General features: G+C 52.7%; 1 protein-coding gene across 6 annotated transcripts in view; it reads left to right on the forward strand.

Annotated features, from left to right (window-relative positions):
- Cmklr1 (chemerin chemokine-like receptor 1) overlaps window positions 1-18,631 on the forward strand; it is a 34,886-nt gene extending 16,255 nt beyond the window's left edge. For 4 of the 6 annotated variants that reach the window (XM_057764930.1, XM_057764931.1, XM_057764932.1 and 1 more), the window contains exons 2-3: window positions 14,363-14,450; window positions 16,326-18,631. In XM_057764930.1, the coding sequence (XP_057620913.1) occupies window positions 16,328-17,443 (1,116 nt within the window). In that variant the 5' untranslated portion in view covers window positions 14,363-14,450; window positions 16,326-16,327 and the 3' untranslated portion in view covers window positions 17,444-18,631. Of the gene's footprint in view, window positions 1-4,043; window positions 4,097-4,415; window positions 4,459-14,362; window positions 14,451-16,325 lie in introns of those variants that run through there. The other 2 variants (XM_057764935.1, XM_057764933.1) reach the window with 2 other exon arrangements.
- Window positions 18,632-22,161: the final 3,530 nt, after the last annotated feature.

Consider the following 22,161-nt stretch of genomic DNA (forward strand, 5'->3'; position numbering starts at 1 on the left):
CTGCATGATCCAGTCAGGTCTCGTACGGCATTGTAACAGTGAGTCTCTCTGTCGTCCCCCATCACCCTAGCCACCTTATCAGGCCTCTTGACCTGTACTCAGCACCCTTCACTGGGGCATCTTCTCTATCCATCTGGCAAATGACTGACACCCTTGAGAGATCAGTTCCAATGTCACTTTCCCTAGAGGCTTCACCTGTCCCCAGCCTCCTGCCCCTTGCTTTGTCAGGGCCAGGACTCACGGACACAGTGACCGGAAGGTTCAGACTGGAGTCACGGAGAACCAGCATGTATTTTCACCCCTGCAGAGCCCTGCACCTTCTTGGGACAGAGGCATGTGGGCAGGACTCTGCTCCTCTCTTACCCTCCCTTGCTCCTCCTTCCACGGTGGTGTAAAGGCAGACGGCGTGGTATATTGCGGCTTACTTAGTGGCCCAGAATTGAGGAACAAAATGAAGGAGTGGGGGCTGCAGCCAGCTCCACCCTGACAGTAGAGGCCAAGGACGGTAGTTGGTTGGGGGTCTGAACTTAAGGCAACGTTTGTGACCCTGGCCATGCCACTTGTCTCTGAGGGTAGGAACCGGGTCGTCTTACCCCACAGCCTTCGGCAGGGTGGCAGCCAGGTGCTTACTTGAAGCTTTTCCATGGGTGCTGGACCCGCTCCTGCCTCGGACCTTTGCACTTCCTGTCCCCACTTCCCAGAATGTTCTTCTACCCACTGACTCCCCATCCCTGAGTTCATGTCTCCACTCAAATATCGGTTCCTCAGGGAGGCTTCCCTGAAGCCAGTGTCAGGCCCTGTGCACCTCTCTCGGTCTGTTTACAACACTTACTAACGGTTGCTGTTGTTCTTACTTAAATAGGCAACATTTCTGTGACACTGAGAGGTATGGGGCTTGCCCAGGTGACACAGCTGAACTGGGACTCAGTCTCAGGCAGTGTGCCTCTGAGGTGTTTGCCCTGTCATATAGCGCCTCTGGTGACTGTCACTTATACCCCTTCCCAAGCATAGCCGTGTTCTATGCTGATCTCTGCTGTACCCCACCACCCCAGTCCAGCCTGGCACACAACAGGTGCTTGGTGAGTGAGTGCTTTCTGGAAGGATAGGGGTGGCAAGAGGTGCAGAGGGTCCTCAGAGCCCAGTCCAAGGTCTGTCACCATTTGCAAGTGTCTCTCTTTTGGAGGTTTGAGCTTGCCCTGGGGAGGCTCATTCTGGCCCCAGGAGGACCTCTGTCTCCTGACCCTTCCCTGGTAGAGGTGCCAAGCAGAGCTTTGTCCTTTACCACCTGGCGTCCTGCCAAGCCCACTTCCTGCCGTGTAGGAGCCAGGTGTCTCTGGAACACGGTGGCCACCGTTGTGCAGCCAGCAAGGGCCCCTAACGCATGCTCAGGCAGCTGTAGAGGACTGGGTGGGAACCCTGGACCCTAAAGCAGTGAGCTCCCTAGGGGCTGCTAGGAAGTGTGTGACGGCTGCCCCATGGGTGACAACCCTTTGCTGTCAAAGCTGCGCAGTGCTGGCACATGGCTGCCCTGGTCTCACTGTCCTCAGCCTGTCGAGAGCAGCAATAAGAGATGAGGAAACCGAGACCCGCTCACTAAGGCTGGAATACTTCAGATTCCTGGGAAACACAGTGTGGGAACATCCATTCTGTCCATTGCTGGCAGCTCACAAGGAACTCAGTTTGTGTAAATGTTAGTTTTTAAACTGTGAAGTGGGGATGAAGGGCGAGTGATGTTGCCGGAGACCCACAGAAGTTGCCTGCTTTGCCGAACCACTACCCGGCTATTTTCCCCAATTGAGCTATGTCTAAAAGGGAAAACTGAGTCACAGGTTCAGGATGGGTAGCCTGGTCAGCCTCCCCTTGTCACTCTCCAGAGAACAGACTTGCAGTTGGCTGCCAGCACAATGGTCCAGTCTGAGCTCTGTGTGCTGAACACCTCCCTCAGGCGCTCTCCACTCTCCTGCCAGGCTCACAGCACCCTCAGAGGGTTTACACAGCCAGCTCAGAAAACAGAGGTGGCTCGTCCACACTGAGGTCTACAGATAGCCTCTGACCCTGCAGCTAGGACTGCGTGTTCTAGTCAGCCAGAACCCAGTCTTGGATTTGGCAAGTTAATTTTGAACTTCACTGTCCTAAAGCCATTGCAGCTTCAGAGGATCCCCACAAATTCTTTCCTCTTCACCCTTCATTGCTTGCAAATGTTTTATTATTTATCTCACGAATGACTGACTTCCATTTCTGAGAGGCGAAGTAACTTGCCTAGGACCACATAGCAGGCAGGGAAGCAAAGCGTGCTGTCTTTTTAGGAGCCATAGCACTAAACTGGGGATAGACACTTGGCCCAAATATAGTGTCAAGCTGGACAAGAGCCTATGAAATCATTGAGACTCCAAGGAGCCGGGCATATTTGTGGCTTTTTTTTTTTTTTTTTTTTTTTGAGCCAGGGTCTTGTTAAGCAGCCCACACTCTACCACACCCAGCTAAGTTATTTCTAAAGACGTTTACTAAGTAAGGCCGAGAGAGAAGAGAAAGCACCCAGCTTCAACTGTAAAGCGGCTACAAGCATGGCCACCATCCCAGTCTGGGTTAGATGCTTATATAGTGTCTCTCGGCATTCCGGCACATGGTAGGCATGCAATACAACGGAGCTAGTAGGGTGACTGGTACTCACATTGAATCCTGACCTTGGGGCCCCAGAGGCACCCGGTCTCCAGCTTCACTCTCTTGTCCCCATCTGGCAGGTTGTAGAAGCCTCCTGTTAGTGTCGGGGAGTTCTGTCTCCAGCCCAGACTGAGCAGCCTCCCCCTCACCATGCGTGCCCCATGCCCTGCAGCCACACTGTGTGCCCCACTCAGGGAGGCTTTTATTTAGATAGAGCTCTCACTAGGGAGTCCGTGGCTTGTCTACCACTCATCTTATAACCCTGGTTGGTCTCAAACACTGCGGTGACCCTCTTGCCTTTGACATCCATGTCATCTCATGCCTAGCAGAGAGACCTCTTGGGATCCATCCAGGGCACCCTGGCAGTAAGTGTACTCTAAGAAAGGCTTTGGGGTTCCTAGAGCCAGTCACGGCTGCTCTAGTGGAAGAAACCAGGCGATGGTGTGGTGTTTGGGGGGATCTGCCTTCATCCGTGTGCCCACCAGACACAAGGGGTGTTTTGGGCTCTGCCGGCCCTCTGAGTGTGTGGGCTTCTTATTTCTGCCAATTCTCAGAGAGTCTGATCTGCAGGCTCTGGTGTGCTGACTCAGAGACCTAGTGCGGGGGCGTGGGATCAGGGAGGAAACTCTCTTTGACAGAACTAATTCTGTCCAGCGCTGGGAGCCAGGCCTGTGACTGGAACATCTGTGTAATATCCAGACACCTGGGGCCATGCACTGTAGCCCCTAAGTGATTCTAGAACTATCCACAAGAGCTGGGAGGCCCCCTTCTCTGCTCTGAGTAAATGGGACTAGCTATCAAAGACATGGCAGTCTGGAGGTGTTCAGGCTGGGGAGCCGGGGAAGGTAATGCTGTGTGAGCCTGTGCTGGTCATGTGACCTCTCTGAACCTGTGTGTGCAAATCTGCACTGCAAAGGTAAGCCTTCCCACTAAAGCATACGATGTATGAGGTTCTAGGTCCTAGGCTCTGGGTACATCGTGCACATGACAGCCCAACTCTCCTGTTCTGTGGCTTAGAGAGGGTCAGTTACCTTCCCTGGACTTCAGTTTCCACCCCAGGACAACCTCTGAGGGACTTCTCTGTTCCTAAAAGCCCTTTGGAGGCAGAGAGAACTAGAGATGTGGCTGAGCCATCACCCAGCTGGACTGTTAGCTGCGGCGGTGGGAGATGGGAACAGAAGCCAGACCAAACATACTGGCCATTTGGAGCTGGGAAAGGGTTTCCAGTTTCCTTCTGGGCTCTCACGCCCACGCCCACTGCCCTGATAAGGCCCTTGTGTTTGCCCTGGGGCTGCTACTCAGAGGTAAAGGAGGGGAGGGAAGCAGAGGGGGGAGGAGAAGGGGGGGGGAGAGATAGAAACAGAGAAAGGACGAGAGAAATACAGAGAAAGAAAGAACCAGCTGCCTGGAGGGTGAGGGCCAGGTGCATGCAGAGGTGAGACAGGGCTGTAAGTGAAGGGCTTTTGGTTGGCTGGGACTAAGGCCAGGGAGGGAGAAGGAAGGGTGGCTGGGACAGGGCGGGGTGGGGGGGGGATTGCTGAGAAAGAAACAAAAGAGGCAGAGAGAGTGAGGCTCGGAAGCCAGCAGGAGGGAGAGACAGAGAGTAAGACCCCATGTGGCTCAGGGGTACATGAAGGGATAGAAGCAGAGCGGAAGACAGACAGACATCTGCTGCCCAGATGTCTCTTGATCCTACCATCCTCCTTCCATGGGGGTGGGGGAGCACGGGCCAGCAGAGGACAGCAGAAGTGGCGCCCTGGCTTCTTAGGCAGCACAGGCTTGTACTGCGCTCACCAGGTAAGGTGGGGGAGGGTGACTTCGAGCAAGTTGCTCTTCCCTGGCCTCAGGTGCCTCTCTTGTGAGCTGGCGACCACTAAATGGGTCGAGGACGGAAGAGGCATGTTGCCATCTGCTGTGGCTAGGCATTTCCTAGGGTCTACACCAATTTCAGGATGAACCCCGCATGCATGCTTGAAGGATGGCGGACAATGAGCTCCTTCTAAAGGGCATTGTGACGAGAGGCATCCCTCACATGACTGCTCACTAGAGGCAGAGCGACTGGAGGGAACCCAGGACACAGTACACCATGGATCCTGTGGTATCCATCCTGTAGGGGTTTTAGGAGGTTCTGCTAAGGCCAAGGACAAAGGGTCCTGGTGTGTCTTGGAGAAGAGCAACGGATATCTTGCAGGCTGTGTGTTAGAGCTCTCATCCACCTCTGTATTTCCTCCTAAGGAGAGTGGTTAATTTGATGTGTCTTTCCTGATCGAGTTTGCTGTGTGAGCTTGGGCACGTGACTTGGCTTCTCTGTGCCTCGGTTGCCTCTTCGTATTCATATGTAGGATGGTGGCCAGAATGTAGCACAAGTCAGTTCAGTGAGGAGGAAGGTGATGACATCTGCCTGAGGGCTTTGTTCTTTGTGGCTGGTAAAACCAGATGTGGATGTGGGCAGGAGCAGCCATCTGCCTGGGGCCCTCTGGTCTTGCAAGTCTTGGCTTGCTGAGGACATTCTGATGTGGGGACACCCATCAGTTCCCTCCCACTGAACTGTCGCTGTTATTCCCCTAGGGTCACCCCAGCCCAGCAGAGAAGACTGTCGGGCAGGGCCCTGAAGAAAGTTTTTTGGCTTTCTGTCTGCTAGCGTAGCTTGGTTGTGGGATCAGTGACCCAGGCATCGCCCAGGTGTGAACCCCAGACAAGGGTTTGGGGTGTTTGTTCTTAGGATGTTTTTCTGGCCCTCAAGAAAAGTGAAGAAGGTAAAATTCTTTGCCTTCACACCCATGCCTGCTGCTGCCTGCAGCCTCTGTTCCGGCCGTTGTGTGCTTTGTTAGGTCTCTGGGCCTGGCTCCCCAGGAGTGCTCCTCCAAGAGTCCTCCCCTTCCAAGTGCTTCTTCCTGAGTTCTTTCCCTGAGTGCTCCTCCCATGCAGCTGGTCCAGTGTGGGTCTACAGGTCACAGGGTCCCTGCTGTGTGCTGCTTCTTTGCATAAATTTTCTATGGAGCTCCCCCCGCCCCCCAACTCTGTGGGGCTAAGAGCATCATAGCTCCTTACAGCAAGCTCACTGCCCCCCCCCTTTCTCCTGCCCCATCTCCCATGGGCATTCAGGACTTCTAGCACCCAGCTTTTGGCAGGGGTACCTGTATCCACCCATGTCCCCAGTACCTTGACTGTTTCTAAGCCTTAGTCTCCAGGTGGACTCCTGCTCCCAGCACCTGGGACCTGGGGCTCTGTTGGAGGACTGACAGGCGGGAAGCACCTGGGATGCTGGTGAGGGGGAGGGCAGGTGGTGGACATATGCAACCTTCTGGAGCATGGAGCATGGCCTGTCTTGTTCCCACAATGTGGTGGTTCACACTGTATGGTGGGTGAGCCCAGGAATCCTTTGGATGCTGACATGCCCGGCCTCCTCTGTCTCCCAGTCCTTCTGCCCCACTCCCCAACCCAATTTTCCTGGACTGCGTGACAGCCACCCCTGTATGTAGGAATCCTCGCTGAGGTGTTTGTTTGTGGACTCTGTGTCAGGCTGTGGAGGCTGCCTGGGAGTTTCCTCAGGAGCTGTCATCGGTCACCTCAGCTCCTAGATGCCTGAGGCACCCGCAGCTCTTTAGGGCTTACCACATTATGCCTGCCATGTTCTCTTTGTTGCTTTTCAGTTTGGTGTGTTTGATCTAGGAACCTCCTTGTCTGAATGTCGCCTGTTCCCATTCCTTGGTTGTTTTCCTGCCCGGGGTTATCTGTCCCAAGGTTCCTTGGCTATTCTGGACAGTCATTCCTCTTTGGAGGTAGGGTAGGGCTCTTCTAATTGTGTGTGTGTGTGTGTGTGTGTGGCCTCGCTCACAGGCTCATGCTCAGCTGGCTGGCTTTATTATAGAGCCCAGGACCGTCTGCCAAGGGAATGGTGCTTCCCCCAGTGGGCTGGACCCTCCTGCATCAATTAAGAGCGCCCCCCCCCAACACACATACAGATGCGTTCTCAGTCAATCTGATCTGAGCAATCCCTCGTGAGGCTCCCTTCTCAGGTGACAGGGTTGTGTCAAGTTTGCATTTAAAGCTGTAGTAGGACACCAGCTTTCACACCAGCTCCCCCGTCCCCAGGCTGAACCCCAGATCTGCAGCAGACACTAAAGGATTGAGCCGGACACAAGAGTTCACTGCTGGTAGTCGTGATATCAATGTGGCATGCTACATTTCCACCTTCCAGACCTACCTAAAGCCTCAGAGGCACGCGTGTTCATCCATCACGTGGCCGTCCATTCACTAGATGATCCTGCAATTCCTGCACCAGAGCTGTGTGTGATGCACCCTGGGGCAGATGGGAGAGAGCTGCACGGGGTGCCTTTTGACTGTGAGCCTGTAATAGTTTAAACAGACAGACGAATGGCGGGAAGGCAGAAGTGATTCTAGGATTAGTTCACTCCCAAAACCCAGGGCTGTGACACAGAACCCACTGCTCCAAGGTCACCATGAGAGGACGAGAGGACACTCCTGTGTATCCACACAATGTTTTGCTTGGCTGCACTGGGAAGACAGAATAGAGTGGAGCAGAAGGAGCAATAGTTGGTGTTCCAGTTTGCTCTCACTGACATGAGGGGGCGAAGTAGAACCAGACCCCACTGTCCTGGGGGAGCCAGCTATCTGCACATTTATATAACGAACCATAGTCTTCTGTTTCTACTGGACAAGCCCTGCCCGTGTGAGCAGGCTATGGTGGGAGCTGGCATGGAATCCTGGTGTTTATCCCCTAAGACAGAGAAAAATTAGAAAATTGTTTCTTCACAACTATGGGAGGGCGGAAGCTGGATCCAAGGGATCAGGTGGGATCACCCAGGGGCCTCCTGCAGGTTCTCTGTCTCTGGTGGCTCTGGATCTTGGTTTCATCTTCTTGTGGTCTCAGTTTCTAATGTCAAATTTCTCTGTCATTTCTTTTCTCTCTCTTCCTCTCTCTCTCTCCTGCCCTCCCTTCCTCCCTCCCTCTATTTTCCTCTCCCTCTCTTCCTCCCTCCCTCTCTCTCTTCCTCCTTCCCTCCCTCCTCGATCCCTCTCTTCTTCTTCTTCTTCTTCTTCTTCTTCTTCTTCTTCTTCTTCTTCTTCTTCTTCTTCTTCTTCTTCTTCTTCTTCTTCTTCTTCTTCTTCTCTTTCTTCTCTCTCTCTCTCTCTCTCTCTCTCTCTCTCTCTCTCTCTCTCTCTCTCCTCTGACTCTTTCTTTCTCTCTGACAAGCTCTCTCAATGTAACTCTGGCTGGTTTGGAATTCATAATGTTCCTGCTGTCTTTCTGGGTGTTTTATTCCTGTTTTATTCCTGTCTCCTCATTTAGGACCAATTCTATTCAGGACAGTGTTTACCATAGTTACTTTTGCAAAGATCCTTCCTCCAAGTAGCTCCAGATTCACAGACTCAAGTGGACACACTTCTCTGAAAGAATGGACATCATTCCAGCCACTACTGGGGTAGAGACCTCTAAGGGAAGATCCTGCTGTAAGAATGCTTGAACCTGGTTTTTCAAGGATGACTTTTGAGAGGGAAATGTCGTTTTGCATCACGGGGGCGCTGCTGCCTGCCCTGGTGCTGCTGCCTGTCCTGGAGCAGGTCCAGAGCTGCCCTGCTGATACCTTGACTTGGCTTTTCTGCAGTTCCTATATTAAATCCACCGGGACTGGGATGAGCTGGGACCTTGATCAGGTGCATGCAGGGCATCTGGGGCCTCCCAGGTTTCTCCACCTGCTGCTCCATTCCTACCGCAGCAGCTCTTTAGCCTTAGAAGGTTCAGGTCCTGGTAAGTTCCAGCAGGCGTTGGTGTTGTCATCTTTCCAACTCCCAGACTGTACCACTGAGGCCCAAGAAGGGGAGCTGATTTCAGAGCCCCTCTGCTGCCACCTCCTCCGTGTGTCTGCATCTCCTTCTAGGGATGCAGGACTGTCCCAGGGAAAGCACAAGACAGGCCTAAGGTTTTGTGGATCAGGCAGGCCACTCCAGGCTCCTGTGTCAGATGGATAGGAGCTCAGAGTCTGTCCCTGGTCTCTGGGGGAGCTGAGGACAGGAGAGGAAGGCCAGACATGCTTGCTTCATCTGTGACCCTGTGTGTTCCTGACCTCAGCCAGATGGTTCTGGAAATCGGGGAGGTTGCACTCCTTGGCTGGGAGGGACAGGGCTTAGAGAAGTAGGACAAGAGGACGTGTTAGTCACTATTCTATCGCTGCGAGGAGACACCATGACCACGGGAACTCTTAGGAAAGAAAACATTTATTGGAAGTTTGCTTACAGTTTCGGAGGTCTAGTCCATTAATATTGTGGTAGTGAGCGTGACGGCATGCAGGCAGGTGCTGCGCAGTAACTGAGAGCTGTCCTGATCCACAGGGAGATTCTGGGCTTGGCATTGGCTTCTGAAACCCCAAAGCCCATCTCCAGTGACAGGCTTCCTCCAACAAGGCCACACCTCCTAGTCCTTTTAATTCTTTCAAGTAGTACCACTCCCTGGTGGCCAAGCATTCAAATGTATGAGCCTATGGGGACCATTCTTATTCAAACCACCACAGGGAGGTTGTCTGGCTAGAGGGGATGGCACCTTGGGGCATCAGGAAGGGTGTGGGCAGACTCAAAATAAAGTGTTCTGTGTACTAGAAGCGAGGGTGGAGGTTGGAGTGATGGGCACGGGAGCAGTCTGTCTGAGCATGATGTTAACTGCACCCCCTCCCTCACCTTTATAGTGGAGAAACAGTAGGGCCCTGGGGATGGGTGGAGGCTTTCCAGCTAATGAAGTTAAAGGTGCTTAGCCCAGTGTCTAGATAACTGTACACTGATAACTGAATCAGTACGGAGTAGGTTAGATGCAGGAGGACCAGCTGAGGCCAGAGAGGCTGGCTACAGACCCACCGAGTTGAGGGAGTTACTGTCAGGATCTGCAAACATGACCTCGAGCTTCCTTGCGGCCACATGAACAAGGGTGATGTGATCATTACAGATCATGGATTATCAAGATAGAGGAAGTAGCACTTCTTCAAGGGAAGCCTTGTTCCTTACCACAGTTTCCTCCAGGGTAATCCTCCGTGGGCACCTGGGGGGAGCAGTAGCATGGGGCAAGAACGCTACAAGCTCTGTGGGGTGACTTCTCTGTGGGGTAAGATTTTTGCTTACAGAGAGCGAGGAGGGGGGGAGGCTTAGGGAAGGCGTATTTGTGGGAGAAAGACACAGGGAGGGCCTGAACTCTGAGGACTCAAGGCTAAAGCTTGGAGGCTTGGAGCAGGTGGGACTGGGGCTGCTCTCTCTCCAGAGCAGTAGAGAAGTGGGGCACCCTAGGGGTCAGGTTCTGCTCACACTCACTGCTGTGTGGCTACAGACAAGAGGCTTTACCTCTCTGAACCTGCTTTCTCATCCCCATGGGGCCATCTGAGCACTGCAGGGTGTTGGCATGTGGCCAGGGCTCCGGTCTGTGTTAGCTATTTATGGGACATGGGGTGCACATAGAGGTCCCACTTCTTTATTTCACCAGCTTCCTGGCGGGAGCGGTGTGTGTGTGTGTGTGTGTGTGTGTGTGTGTGTGTGTGGTGTAAGGAGTGTGAGTAGCAGGAGTGCTGTAGCTCTTTGCACAGTTGGCAGACACCAAGCACCCGCTGTCACTGCACACGGTGTTCTGGGCAGTGGATGGGAGGCACTCTATGGCAGAGCTTAGGAACCAGGATGCCCAGCCCTGTGACCATTCCTGGCTCTGAACCCAAGCAGGAAAGACAGATGGAACAGCCATTCCTCAGGCCTCTCTGGCTGGCCTTTTTCCCATCTGCCTTGACAAAGGCCACCAGAGGGGGCATAAAGGGCAACAAGATAGTGTGCCAGGCCAGTTCTCAGCACAGCCGTCCCTCCTTCTTGATGGACATTCTGTCCCTGGATTTGACCAGCCATAGAAGAAAAGTATTTTGGAAAGCCCGGATATGGTGGCATAAAAACCTTTCAGTGGCATATACCCATAATCCTAGTACTCAGAGGCAGGAGGATTACTAGTTTGAAGACAGCCTGGCCTACACAACAAGATGCTTTCTTTCTTTCTTTCTTTTTTTTTTTTTAAATATTTATTTATTTATTATGTATACAATATTCTGTCTGTGTGTATGCCTGCAGGCCAGAAGAGGGCACCAGACCTCATTACAAATGGTTGTGAGCCACCATGTGGTTGCTGGGAATTGAACTCAGGAACTTTGGAAGAGCAGGCAATACTCTTAACCTCTGAGCCATCTCTCCAGCCCCCCCCCCTTTTTTTTTGCTTTTTTTTTTTTTTTTTTTTTGCTTTTTCGAGACAGGGTTTCTCTGTAGCTTTGGAGCCTGTCCTGGAACTAGCTCTTGTACACCAGGCTGGTCTCGAACTCACAGAGATCCGCCTGCCTCTGCCTCCCGAGTGCTGGGATTAAAGGCGTGCGCCACCACCGCCCGGCAAGATGCTTTCTTTCTCAAAAAACAAAAACCAAACCAAACACCAAAACCAATACCAAAAAAAAATCAAAATAGAAAAAGGAAAAGAACAAAAAAGAGAAGAAAAGGAAGGAAGGAAGACGATTTAGGTTGAAATTGCTGGTGTTATAAGCATGTGTGGCCTTTTCTTCGCACTTCTTGTCACAGAATGCTGAGATACAAAGGCTATGTGCACAGCATATCTATGACATTAGACACTGAACTCAATCCCCAGGAAACTTAAAGCATCTGGGAAAATGCATGTGGTTCTATATGCCAATGTGCTATTTTAGAAATGAATGTGAGGATTTGGGTTTCCAAGAGGCATTTGGGAGCCAGACACTGTTTCACACAGGACTCAGTCCTTGGGACCCCCTACAGTGAAGTACCCATCACCTATTCCCTTCACATCCCCTTTACAGACACGGCAACTGAGGTACTGAGACCACGGACTCCCTCCAGGTCCCCAGGAAATCCATGCAGCTCAAGTTATAGGGAGCCAGACAGAGGCTGAGGGCCTTCCTCCACTTAGGAGGGCTAGGGGCAGGGAGGTAAAGGCTACCCAACGGCTGACCTGCTTCTAATAGGATGAACCATGACAGACTTGGCAAAGCTATATATTTATATATATCTCCGGAGCCATCCCTGTGGCCCTGGCTCAGAGATGAAATGACACAGCCTCTGACCCCAGTTGCTCCCAGCCCAGTTTAAGAACCAGACATGACGTCATTGAGGTCATCTTTCTATGGCCAGCAGCATCTGAGTCCCCTGTGCCATGATGGAGGTGCTGGGTGGAGCCTTCTCCCTCCTCTCTCATCCCCACATCCGCATCCCTGCTTGCCCTTTACCCCCACTCAGAGGTCCCTTGTCCCAGAAAGCGTACAGTCCCCGGCTGAATGCGGCTCCTCTTACTTCTTGGAATATTTGGGGTCTGCCCTGGCCTCTGTCATATCTGCGAGTCCACTGTGGGAAGAGTCCCTAAGGGAGTTGCTTCCCATCCCTGGTGCCTGTGAGGCCCAGCACAAGGAGAGTAGACAGACACATGGCAGCAGTTTTCAGGGCACCGTGGCCTGGCAGTTAAGCCTGGCTTCTGCAGGCTTCAGACGGCTTTCTCACCCATCTGTGTGCTAGGTCGGGGCATTCTGCTTCCTAAATTACACAGTAGCGGCTCCAGGGTTAAGGCAGGATCGTCGCTAGGGGAGGTGGCTCACTCTGAAGAGCTTGCTCTGCAACCATAGGGCTTAAGTTCAACCCCAGCACTGTAAGAAAACAAAACAAAAACTGTAGCAGCAGCCATCTGAAATGTCTGTACCGAGGAGGCAGGGGCAGAGCCATGCAAGGGCCTTGCTGGCTAACCAAACCAGTAGAATCTGAACTCCAGATACAGTGAGAGACACTGACAAAAAGAGATGGAAGATGACACCTGATACCTACCTGTGTCCTCGCAAGCATGCTTACACACATGCACGCTCACTCATGCACACATAAAGACACACGTGCACACACCAGCTACGTGACCACTATTGGGACTGAGTGCTCAGTCCAGGCCCTCAACACGTTAAGAGTTTCAAGTGGCACCTCATACTGTCATTGACAGCAAGTCTTCCCCTGACAATGGGCGTCCGTCCGTCCGTCCGTCCCTCCCTCTCTCCCTCCCTCTCTCCCTCACTCCCTCCCTTTTTCTCTCCTTCTCCCTCCCCCTCTAGCACTAGGGATGATGAACCCCAGGTGCTAGGTGAGTGCTCCTCCACCGTATGGTATCCCTGTTCCCAGTGCTCATTCTTTGGATAGGCTCCCAATCTACCAAGAATGGTGACAATCAAGCTCACGTCCGGGTCCCTTGGGCTCAGAGCCCCAGTGAAATTTTCCAAGAGGCTTTCATTTAACAAAAGTGTTTTTCTGAAATGAGAGGCACGCTCAAGCCCCAGAGGAGCAGCCCTGAATGCAAGCGCAAGGGAGTTGGCTGGTTGGTAAAAAGAGAGACTTTGATTGACAGTCTCACTGGGGTTAGAGTCCATTTGTCGAGACCGGAGGACTCCCACAGTGGAGGTCAGAGCCTTCAGTTCAAATCCTGTGCACCCTGGGGGGGTGATGCTTCACCCCTAAGCCCTGATGGCTTTCTGTGTCCCCTTGCCAAGCTAACTGCCCATATCCTGATGTCCACTTCTTCCTAACACACTGACATGGTCTGGGATCTGAATGTCCCTGTTTTGTTGATGGGGACCCTGAAGTTTAGACAGACGTCATATGCTAGAAGTTCACAGCTGGGAGGTGACAAAAGTCAGATTTGAGCCCTGCACCCAGTCACTGCCTCTGGTACCTCCACATTCACGAACTCTCCTAGAAGCCTGACTGGGTTGCTAGAGGCTGATGCAGGACTAGCTGGCAGACTGTCCTGACAGTGCTCAGAGGCTGCGTGGGTCTCTGTCCCCATACAAAGTCCCCAGGTCATGAAGTTTGTGTCTAATTAATGCTGACCACCAGGGCAGGATGGTCTATATCTAACTCACGGTGACTACCAGGCCCAGAGAATGCTTTCTGAGCTCTGTTTCCATGCATTTTGGAGGCAGTCTTACTATGTAGCCCAGGCTAGCCTCAAACTCATGATCCTCCTGCTTCAGCCTCCCCAGGTGCCTGGATTATAAGCATGAGTCATTTCATTCTCCACATTTCTAATTTTAAAAATCATTTACTTATTTATTTGACACATGTGTGGAGGCTTGAATGTGTCCATGTTCATGTGTGGTCAAAGGACAGTTTTGGGGACTCGTTTCTCTTCCACCGTGTGGGTCCCCAGGACTGCACTCTGGTTGTCAGACATGGCCAGTGAGTGTTTTTGCCCGCTGAGCCGGCTCACCGGCCTAGTTTCCATACTCTGTAAAGCAAGAGCAGCAATGCCTGCTGGGAAGAGGCCCTGGGAAGACTAGATGATCTCAAGGGGCGCATCCTTCCGTCTTCTCTCCCCACATTGCCTTGGGGGCTGGTGTTTTCTGGGCCCTTCCGTGTGGGTGAGTGTCCAGGGATCCACCTCCACAGCCTGTGTAGCATCTGCATGCACTCACCTGTGTCTCGCCCCCTATGCTGGCGCCCACACGATAGGGCAGCTGTTGTGGGTAGAGCCACTTGGTTCTAGGTTCAAGGGCTCCGCTCTTTCCAGCAGGGGAACCTTGGCTGAGTGATTCCCACCTCTCTGAGTAGCTGTTTCCTCCTTATTGGGCTCTGGGTTTACCTGTTGCCTCTTCTCCACCCTCCCCATCCCCTGCAGGTATTTCTAGCTGTGCATAGTGTCTGCCTGGCCTGGAACTCACACTGGAATTCTGTTCTGCAACAGCTAAGAGTGAAGGTCTCCAAAGGTAGGGACTTACTCTCCAAAGGGTCATCAGCAGGGTGGGGTCAGGGGAGAATGCTGGGATGGCTGTCCCTGAGGCTTTGGACGTGTGAGTGGAACCATGGTTATAGCAACAGGCTCCCTTCTCCACTGCATCAGAGCTGGTGTGATAGTCTATACCCCAGGGGGTCTTTGAATGACTACCTCACACAGACTACAGAGGGAGGAAGGGTCCTTAGGAGGCCAGTGAGACTTAGTTTAGGAACCCAGTCTTTTTCTGTGGTGGGGGTGGATGAGTTCATCATTGGCTTTGTTGAGATTTGTATTAGTGATTTTATATGGCTGTGATAAAACACCACAGTCATGGAGATCTATAAAAGAACGCACTTAATTGTGCTCACTGTTTCAGAGGGATCGGGTCTATAATGGTGGAGCAAAGGCATGGCTGCAGGCAGCTGAGTGTCCATATCACAAGCAGGAGACAGAGGGAGCACCGCACCCCTCCTCCTGCCATTGATGCACCTCCTCTAACAAAGGCACCCCTCCTAATCTTTCCCAAACAGTCCCCTCAAATGGGGCTGAGTATTCAAGCATGTAAACCTAGGGTGGCCATTCTTATTCAAAACACCACGTGGTTCCTATTGCATCCCCCACCTCTGCATCTTCAGCTTGTTTGGGGCTCAGCTCCATCTGGCCTCACATTCCTACTTGGACTTGTGAGGTCCAGCTGTTACTGTCTATATATGCTAATGAGCATAGTAGTGCCGGGCTTGCAGATGTTTGTGAAAGAAATAAAGGAGGCCAGGTGTGGTGGCACACACCTTTAACTCCAGCACCTAAGGGCAGAGGCAGGTGGACCTCTGTGAGTGAGTTCAAGGCCAACCTTGTCTACTGAGTGAGTTCCAGGACTGCATAGGAAGACCTTGTCTCAGAAGTGGAGGGTAGGAGGAGGACGAAGAGGAGGAGTAGGGCTAGGGAGGAGGAGGGGGAGGAGGAAGAGTAGGAGTAGGAGGAGGAGGAGAGAAGGAGGGTGAGTAGGAGGAGGACTAGAGGGAGGAGGAGGAAGAGGAGGGTGAGTAGAAGGAGGACTGGGGGAGGAGGAGGAAAAGGAGGAGGGTGAGTAGAAGGAGGACTAGGGGAGGAGGAGGAAGAGGAGGAGGGTGAGTAGAAGGAGGACTAGGGGAGGAGGAGGAAGAGGAGGAGGGTGAGTAGAAGGAGGACTAGGGGAGGAGGAGGAAGAGGAGGGTGAGTAGAAGGAGGACTAGAGGGAGGAGGAGGAAAAGGAGGAGGGTGAGTAGAAGGAGGACTAGGGGAGGAGGAGGAAGAGGAGGGTGAGTAGAAGGAGGACTAGAGGGAGGAGGAGGAAAAGGAGGAGGGTGAGTAGAAGGAGGACTAGGGGAGGAGGAGGAAGAGGAGGAGGGTGAGTAGAAGGAGGACTAGGGTGAGGAGGAGGAAAAGGGGGAGGGTGAGTAGAAGGAGGACTAGGGGGAGGAGGAAGAGGAGGAGGGTGAGTAGGAGGAGGACTAGGGGGAGGAGGAGGAAAAGGAGGAGGGTGAATAGAAGGAGGACTAGGGGGAGGAGGAGAAGAGGGGGAGGGGAGTGGTGATAGTGGGAATAGAAGTCCAAGGAGATGGTTATGAGTACTAAATGAACTGAGGAACTTCATGTTCCATGTGTCCTCAGGCATTGCCCTCCGCCCTTCACATACACCTACTACATGAACACATGTACGTACACATATGACAGGCAATGAATACAAAGCAAAGCAATGAAACGACAGGGGGGAGATGGCTGACTTACGGCCCTGGCCTCTCTCAGATGATGGTCTCTCTGTTGCCAGGCAACACCTCAGCACCTGTCTGTCGAGGTCTTTAGCCTGTGACCCTGTCATCTCTTGCAGAGATGGAGTACGATGCTTACAACGATTCCAGCAGTTACAATTATGATTACACAGACATCTTCGACCCCATTGTGGATTTGGAGGAGGCGAATCCACTAGAGGCCAAGGTGGCCCGTGTCTTCCTGGTGGTGATCTACAGCGTGGTATGCTTCCTTGGGATCCTAGGCAATGGCCTGGTGATTGCCATTGCCACATTCAAGATGAAGAAGACAGTGAACACTGTGTGGTTCGTCAACCTGGCCGTGGCTGATTTCCTGTTCAACATCTTCCTGCCCATCCACATCACCTACGCCGCTATGGACTACCACTGGGTGTTTGGGAAGGCCGTGTGCAAGATCAGCAGCTTTTTGCTCAGCCACAACATGTACACCAGCGTCTTCCTGCTCACGGTTATCAGCTTTGACCGCTGCATCTCTGTACTGCTTCCTGTCTGGTCCCAGAACCACCGCAGTGTCCGACTGGCCTACATGACCTGTGTGGCCGTCTGGGTTCTGTCTTTCTTTTTGAGTTCCCCATCTCTTGTCTTCCGGGACATAAACAATACGCATGGGAAAATAACCTGCTTCAACAACTTCAGTTTGTCTGCCCCTGCGTCTTTGCCACACTCCACTAACTCCCGGGTGGATCATGTAGGGTTCAGCAGACACGTGGTGGTCACCATCACCCGCTTCCTGTGTGGCTTCCTGATCCCCGTCTTTATCATCACCGCCTGTTATCTCACCATCGTTTTCAAGCTGCAGCGCAATCGCCTGGCCAAGAACAAGAAGCCCTTCAAGATCATCATCACCATCATCGTCACCTTCTTCGTCTGTTGGTGCCCCTACCACACACTCTACCTGCTCGAGCTCCACCACACTGCTGTACCCGCCTCTGTCTTCAGCCTGGGACTGCCTCTGGCCACTGCCATTGCCATTGCCAACAGCTGCATGAACCCCATTCTCTATGTCTTCATGGGCCACGATTTCAAGAAATTCAAGGTGGCTCTTTTCTCCCGCTTGGTCAATGCCCTGAGTGAAGACACAGGACCCTCCTCCTACCCCAGTCACAGGAGCTTCACCAAGATGTCCTCATTGAATGAGAAGCCTTCAGTGAATGAGAAGGAGACCAGCGCACTTTGAGCCCTATTGGCAATGCCCCCATGGGTGCTGCAGCCCAGGACACCTGGGGATACCCAGGACTTGTCTCTTGAAGTGGGAGACATGATAGGAACCTTTCTGGTATGCTCCAACGCCCACTACATTTTGTACATGTGCTCATGTTTTGAGTAGGATTCCAGAGTGTGGACACGGACACTCTTCCAGCAAAATGGAAGTCAGATCAATCTGAGCCTCTCAAGCAGGAAGAGTAGGGGACCAGCTTTGACAGACTCAGAAGAGGGCAGGGTTCTCCATCCGGGCACATAATTTCCTGTGTGTGCTGCAGAGTCTCTAGTGTGGGTGAGGAAGTCAGCGCAAACCCATTGCAGACCTGTTAGAGCCACAGGGCAGTCAAGCCAGCAAGCCTCCCCTGCCACTGCCATCATCCTCCAAGAACTTGACTTTGGATTTCAGAAGAGCTGGGAAGACCAGGACCTGAGGGGCTGCACGGAACCCTGCAAGGGCGAGGCCGGCTGTGGGTGGTGGTGGTGGTGACAGAAATGGAGGAGAGCAGAAACCCAAAGGATGGAGGCACAGAACATCAGCAGCATGCCACAGGGAGATGGTGCTCTAGGTTGGGGGTTCAGGTGGTGGCAGCCCTTTGCTTCCGTGCCTATTGTAACCTGAGGCTGTGGAGGAGAACATCCTCGCCAAAACTTTCACTCCATCCCAGGGTCTCTTCTCTCCTTCCCTAATCCTCTCAGCTCTGGCTGGAAGGTCTTAGAATACACCTCTCTGGGTGGACGGTGGAGGGTGGAGGGTAGAGGGAGGAAGGTGAGGGTGTCATCTCCCCCATCCATCCCCTTTAAGTTTCCTGGAGACTAGAGAGTGGAGTTTTGAGACTCCGGGCTCAGAGCATCCCCCAAAGCTGTCTCTGGGGACTCGGCTGTGAAGCTGATGAGCTAACTGACTCCTCCTTGAATCACGCTTCCCAGGTGAGGCAGCACAGCCTTGGGAGCAGCCCATGGATGGACTCTCTTCCTCCAATCAGACACTTTCTCCTGGCAGGGAAGTCAAGACTTGAGGAAGGGAAATGACTCACTCAACACTCTTAGGCAGTGACAAAGACCTGAGCCCAGCTCTGCCTGGCTGCCTTCATCCCTACACTGAGGATTTGATACCCTGCATTATTTAAACATATTTAAACTTAAAACATTTACCATGCATTTAAAGTGTTTTACATGTATCTTCTCATTTACTGAAACCCTGATTTAGGTCTTTATACGTGTGAGGAGTCAGAGACTCAAAGAGGTGAAGTAACTGGGCAGTGGGACCAAGTGAGATGCTGGCAGGCTGGATTTGAACCTCAGTTTCCCGTCTCAAAGGAGAGGTGGAGTCAGGAAGGAACTAGTGGTTTGGGGTTTTAGCCATAAATATTGGTTCTTTAGTGGATCCATATGAACATTTTAATAGTCTTTACGAAGCTTTGCATGCTGATTTCAGAGTAACCCAACATGCAAAGAAAATGCATGTTGATCTCCAACCTCCACTCCTCCTGGTTCCTGTCACACACACACACACACACACACACGCACGCATGCACGCACGCACGCACGCACGCACGCACCCACGCGCGCGCACTGAAATCTGGACAAGCAGAAGGAGGAACCCGGCAGGGGTAGCCCTTCCGGGTCCAAGGCCTCCTGGTCCACGGTGTCCACCTTTGGTTCTCTTCCAGGCCACTCCTCCGTCAGGATGTAAGACGCAGATGTGTGTCCTCTGGCCCGGCAGCTCTTGAACTTGCACTCCATCAGAGGACAGACTGCTCCTCCCTTGTGGGGTCTTGAGAGGAGCAGTTCTCAACTGATCCAAGCTGGAACTTCTGATTGCTTCAGAGGGCCTGAACTTACAGGGATTGAGAACAAAGAGGGAGGTTTAAAAATAGCCTTGAGTTCCCATTGTCCTTCCCAGGGCCCCAGATGTGAACTGAGGCATGCCACGGTATGGGATTCATCATGCCACAGACATCAGGGTTGGCCAGGCCAGGCAGGGGACCATTGGAAAAGCTGACAAACAGGAGAGTGACACTGGCCAAACCCTCTTCCTCCTGACTGTCATAACACCCTATTCCTGCAAAGTGCTAAGTGAAACTTGCAGTCTTGTCCTCGTGGCTTCCCACAGCAACCCCTATCTCCCAGGACCCACGCGTAATCCTTGCAGCTGGCCCTCTGTGTCCCTGCAAAGACTGTTCAGGACAGAGCCTTCTCTGGGGCTGGGACCCAGCAAAGTGCCTCACTGATGCCTCCTGGGTGGGGGAATGGGCTGAGGGAACAGAGGAACAAGACAAGATGTGAGGGGACAAGAAAGGAAGATCACTGAAGTGTGGGGGAGGGGAGCAGGGCTTGCTGAGGCGGAGAGGACCCCTGCTTCTGAGCATCCAGGTGCCAATGAGCCTTCCAGTCTCTGCCTGGAGCTGGCAGAGGTGGACATTGTGTCCCTTCGGGTCATGCGGAAGGTGAAGTCAGGGCCACACAGCTAGGAAGTGGTGTGGGGTATGTGGGGGGGCACTTGGAATCAGCTCTGCTGCCTGAGACCCCACCCTTATCAACCCAAGAAAGCAACATGGGTGGGAGGGAAGGGGAAGGAGGGAGAAAAGAGGAGGGGAAAAGAGACAGCGGAACCTCCACCTCCTTCCCTCTAGCCCGCCTCTCCTGGAACTCCTCTAGCTCATCCCCTGGGGTTCCCTGTTCAGAGAGGGATTTTGCAGTCTGTGGTTCTGCGGTTCAGATGGAGCTCTCTATCCTTGTGGAGAGAGCCACGGAGAGGTGTGATGCTTGTCACTGAGGGTCAGGGACGTGTCCTTGGGAAGGGATTGTGTTGACCTGGGGAGGGTAGGTCAGTGTTGACATGATGGGGGGGCACCTGATGTTCCAGGTAGAACTGGAAGAGGACCAATGCCGAGGGAGAGCCGTGCAGGGGTCTGAGGGTTGGACTGCAGTTCAGTAAGCAGGAGGCTGCAGAGGACCAGAGCTGGGGAGGCCCAGGTGGGGACTGACAAGCTTAGACCTGCATGTTGAATCCCTCCCTTCTCTGCTCTAGAAAGCATGGGGAAAAGAAGCTGGGAGGCAGGCTGCACAGCAGAGGTCTCTGGACTGGGAACATTGGAGAGAGTGGAGAGTTTGGGGAGGTATTTAAAAGCTCTGAGCTCTCTCAGGGGAGTGGTTAGCGGGAAGCCAACCCTGGGCCCATCTGTGCAGCACAGAGGTCCTGCTGCATCAGTTTGTTGATGGAAATTAATTGTAAATATTATTCAAATGTACCTCCCAGTGCACAATTATACTTCTCAGGGGAGTTCTGAGTACATGGGGAAACTCTGTAAATAATACATACATTAGCCCAGGCGTACAGAGGCGCTGAAGCTGCTGCCTGTGGGAGTTACTCAGAGCATCTGCACTAGAGGCTAGCCTTGGACAACCAGCTCTGTCTCTCTGAGGATGGGTACAACTCTAGGCATGCCAGCCTGGTCACTGGCCAGGTGGGGACACAGAGCTGGCAGGGGAGGAAGACACACAGGTCAGAGCATGCCCAACTGGCCTGGGAGGCTCAATAATGGCTGTAGTAATCGTGTGATTACTTGGGCACGTTCAAGCTTGGGGCAAGCATTTCCATCTCACAATCTCACTGAATTCTCATAGGAAAGACCATGGAAGACTTTGTGCTAAGACCTAGTGCCCTGTCCACAGATGGATGAAGTTGAGAGATTCAGACAGGTGAGGTGAACTGTGCTAGTGAGAACTGAGAGCCAAGCCCTGTCTGTCTGTCTGAAAGCTCTTGCTTTCTCCAGAAGTTACTTGGTCAGTCTCTGCCCACCTCCATTAGCTTTCGAGGTGGGGTGGTGATGAGCCTGAGGGACTGCCTCGCCCTTGGATGGGAGGACATGATGTTCCCAGGCTCGTCAGTTCCTCTCAGCCTCTGGGCTTAGGAGTTCGGAAGAGACACTACTTCAAGCTCACCCTTTCTCAGCCAGCACCCTATTTCCCAGACTGTGAAACTGAACAGGATACAAATAGTCGGGGGACACCCCCCCAACACACACACACTTCAATGAGAGTGGTGTGAGCATGCTCCTGAGAGTCACTTTAAAAATTTCAGCTTGGATACCTGAGGCTCACCAACCTGCCCTCGTCATGGCTAAACTTTGAATACCAGCTTTGGCAGCCATTTGCCCAGGGTCCATCAGAATCCTGGCTGAAACTGAATCTTGGTAAAACCCACATCGGAGCAGAAACAAGATATTTCTGAGACATCTTCACTATTGCCCTGGTAAGGGTGTCTCTGAACCTGGGAGGTAATGGCAGGGACACCTCCATATGATAAAATCTCAGTCTGTGTATCTGAGATGAATGTCTTATAAAAAGAATTAAAGATCTTGTAGGTGCCGGGCGGTGGTGGCACACGCCTTTAATCCCAGCACTCGGGAGGCAGAGGCAGGCAGATCTCTGTGAGTTCGAGACCAGCCTGGTCTACAAGAGCTAGTTCCAGGACAGGCTCCAAAACCACAGAGAAACCCTGTCTCAAAAAACCAAAAAAAAAAAAAAAAAAAAAAAAAAAAAGATCTTGTAGGTGGTGTCCAAAGGAGTGACCTTCCGTCGACACCCCTGCAGATGGCAGGGGGAAAGGGGCAGATGGGAATGGTCCTGGTAGAATCCACCCAGAGAGTGAGCTCTCACAGACAGCCAGGTTTAAAGGCCTCTGTGATG

The sequence above is a fragment of the Chionomys nivalis genome, chromosome 3, assembly GCF_950005125.1.
Source record: "Chionomys nivalis chromosome 3, mChiNiv1.1, whole genome shotgun sequence".
Classification (NCBI taxonomy): Eukaryota; Metazoa; Chordata; class Mammalia; order Rodentia; family Cricetidae; genus Chionomys; species Chionomys nivalis.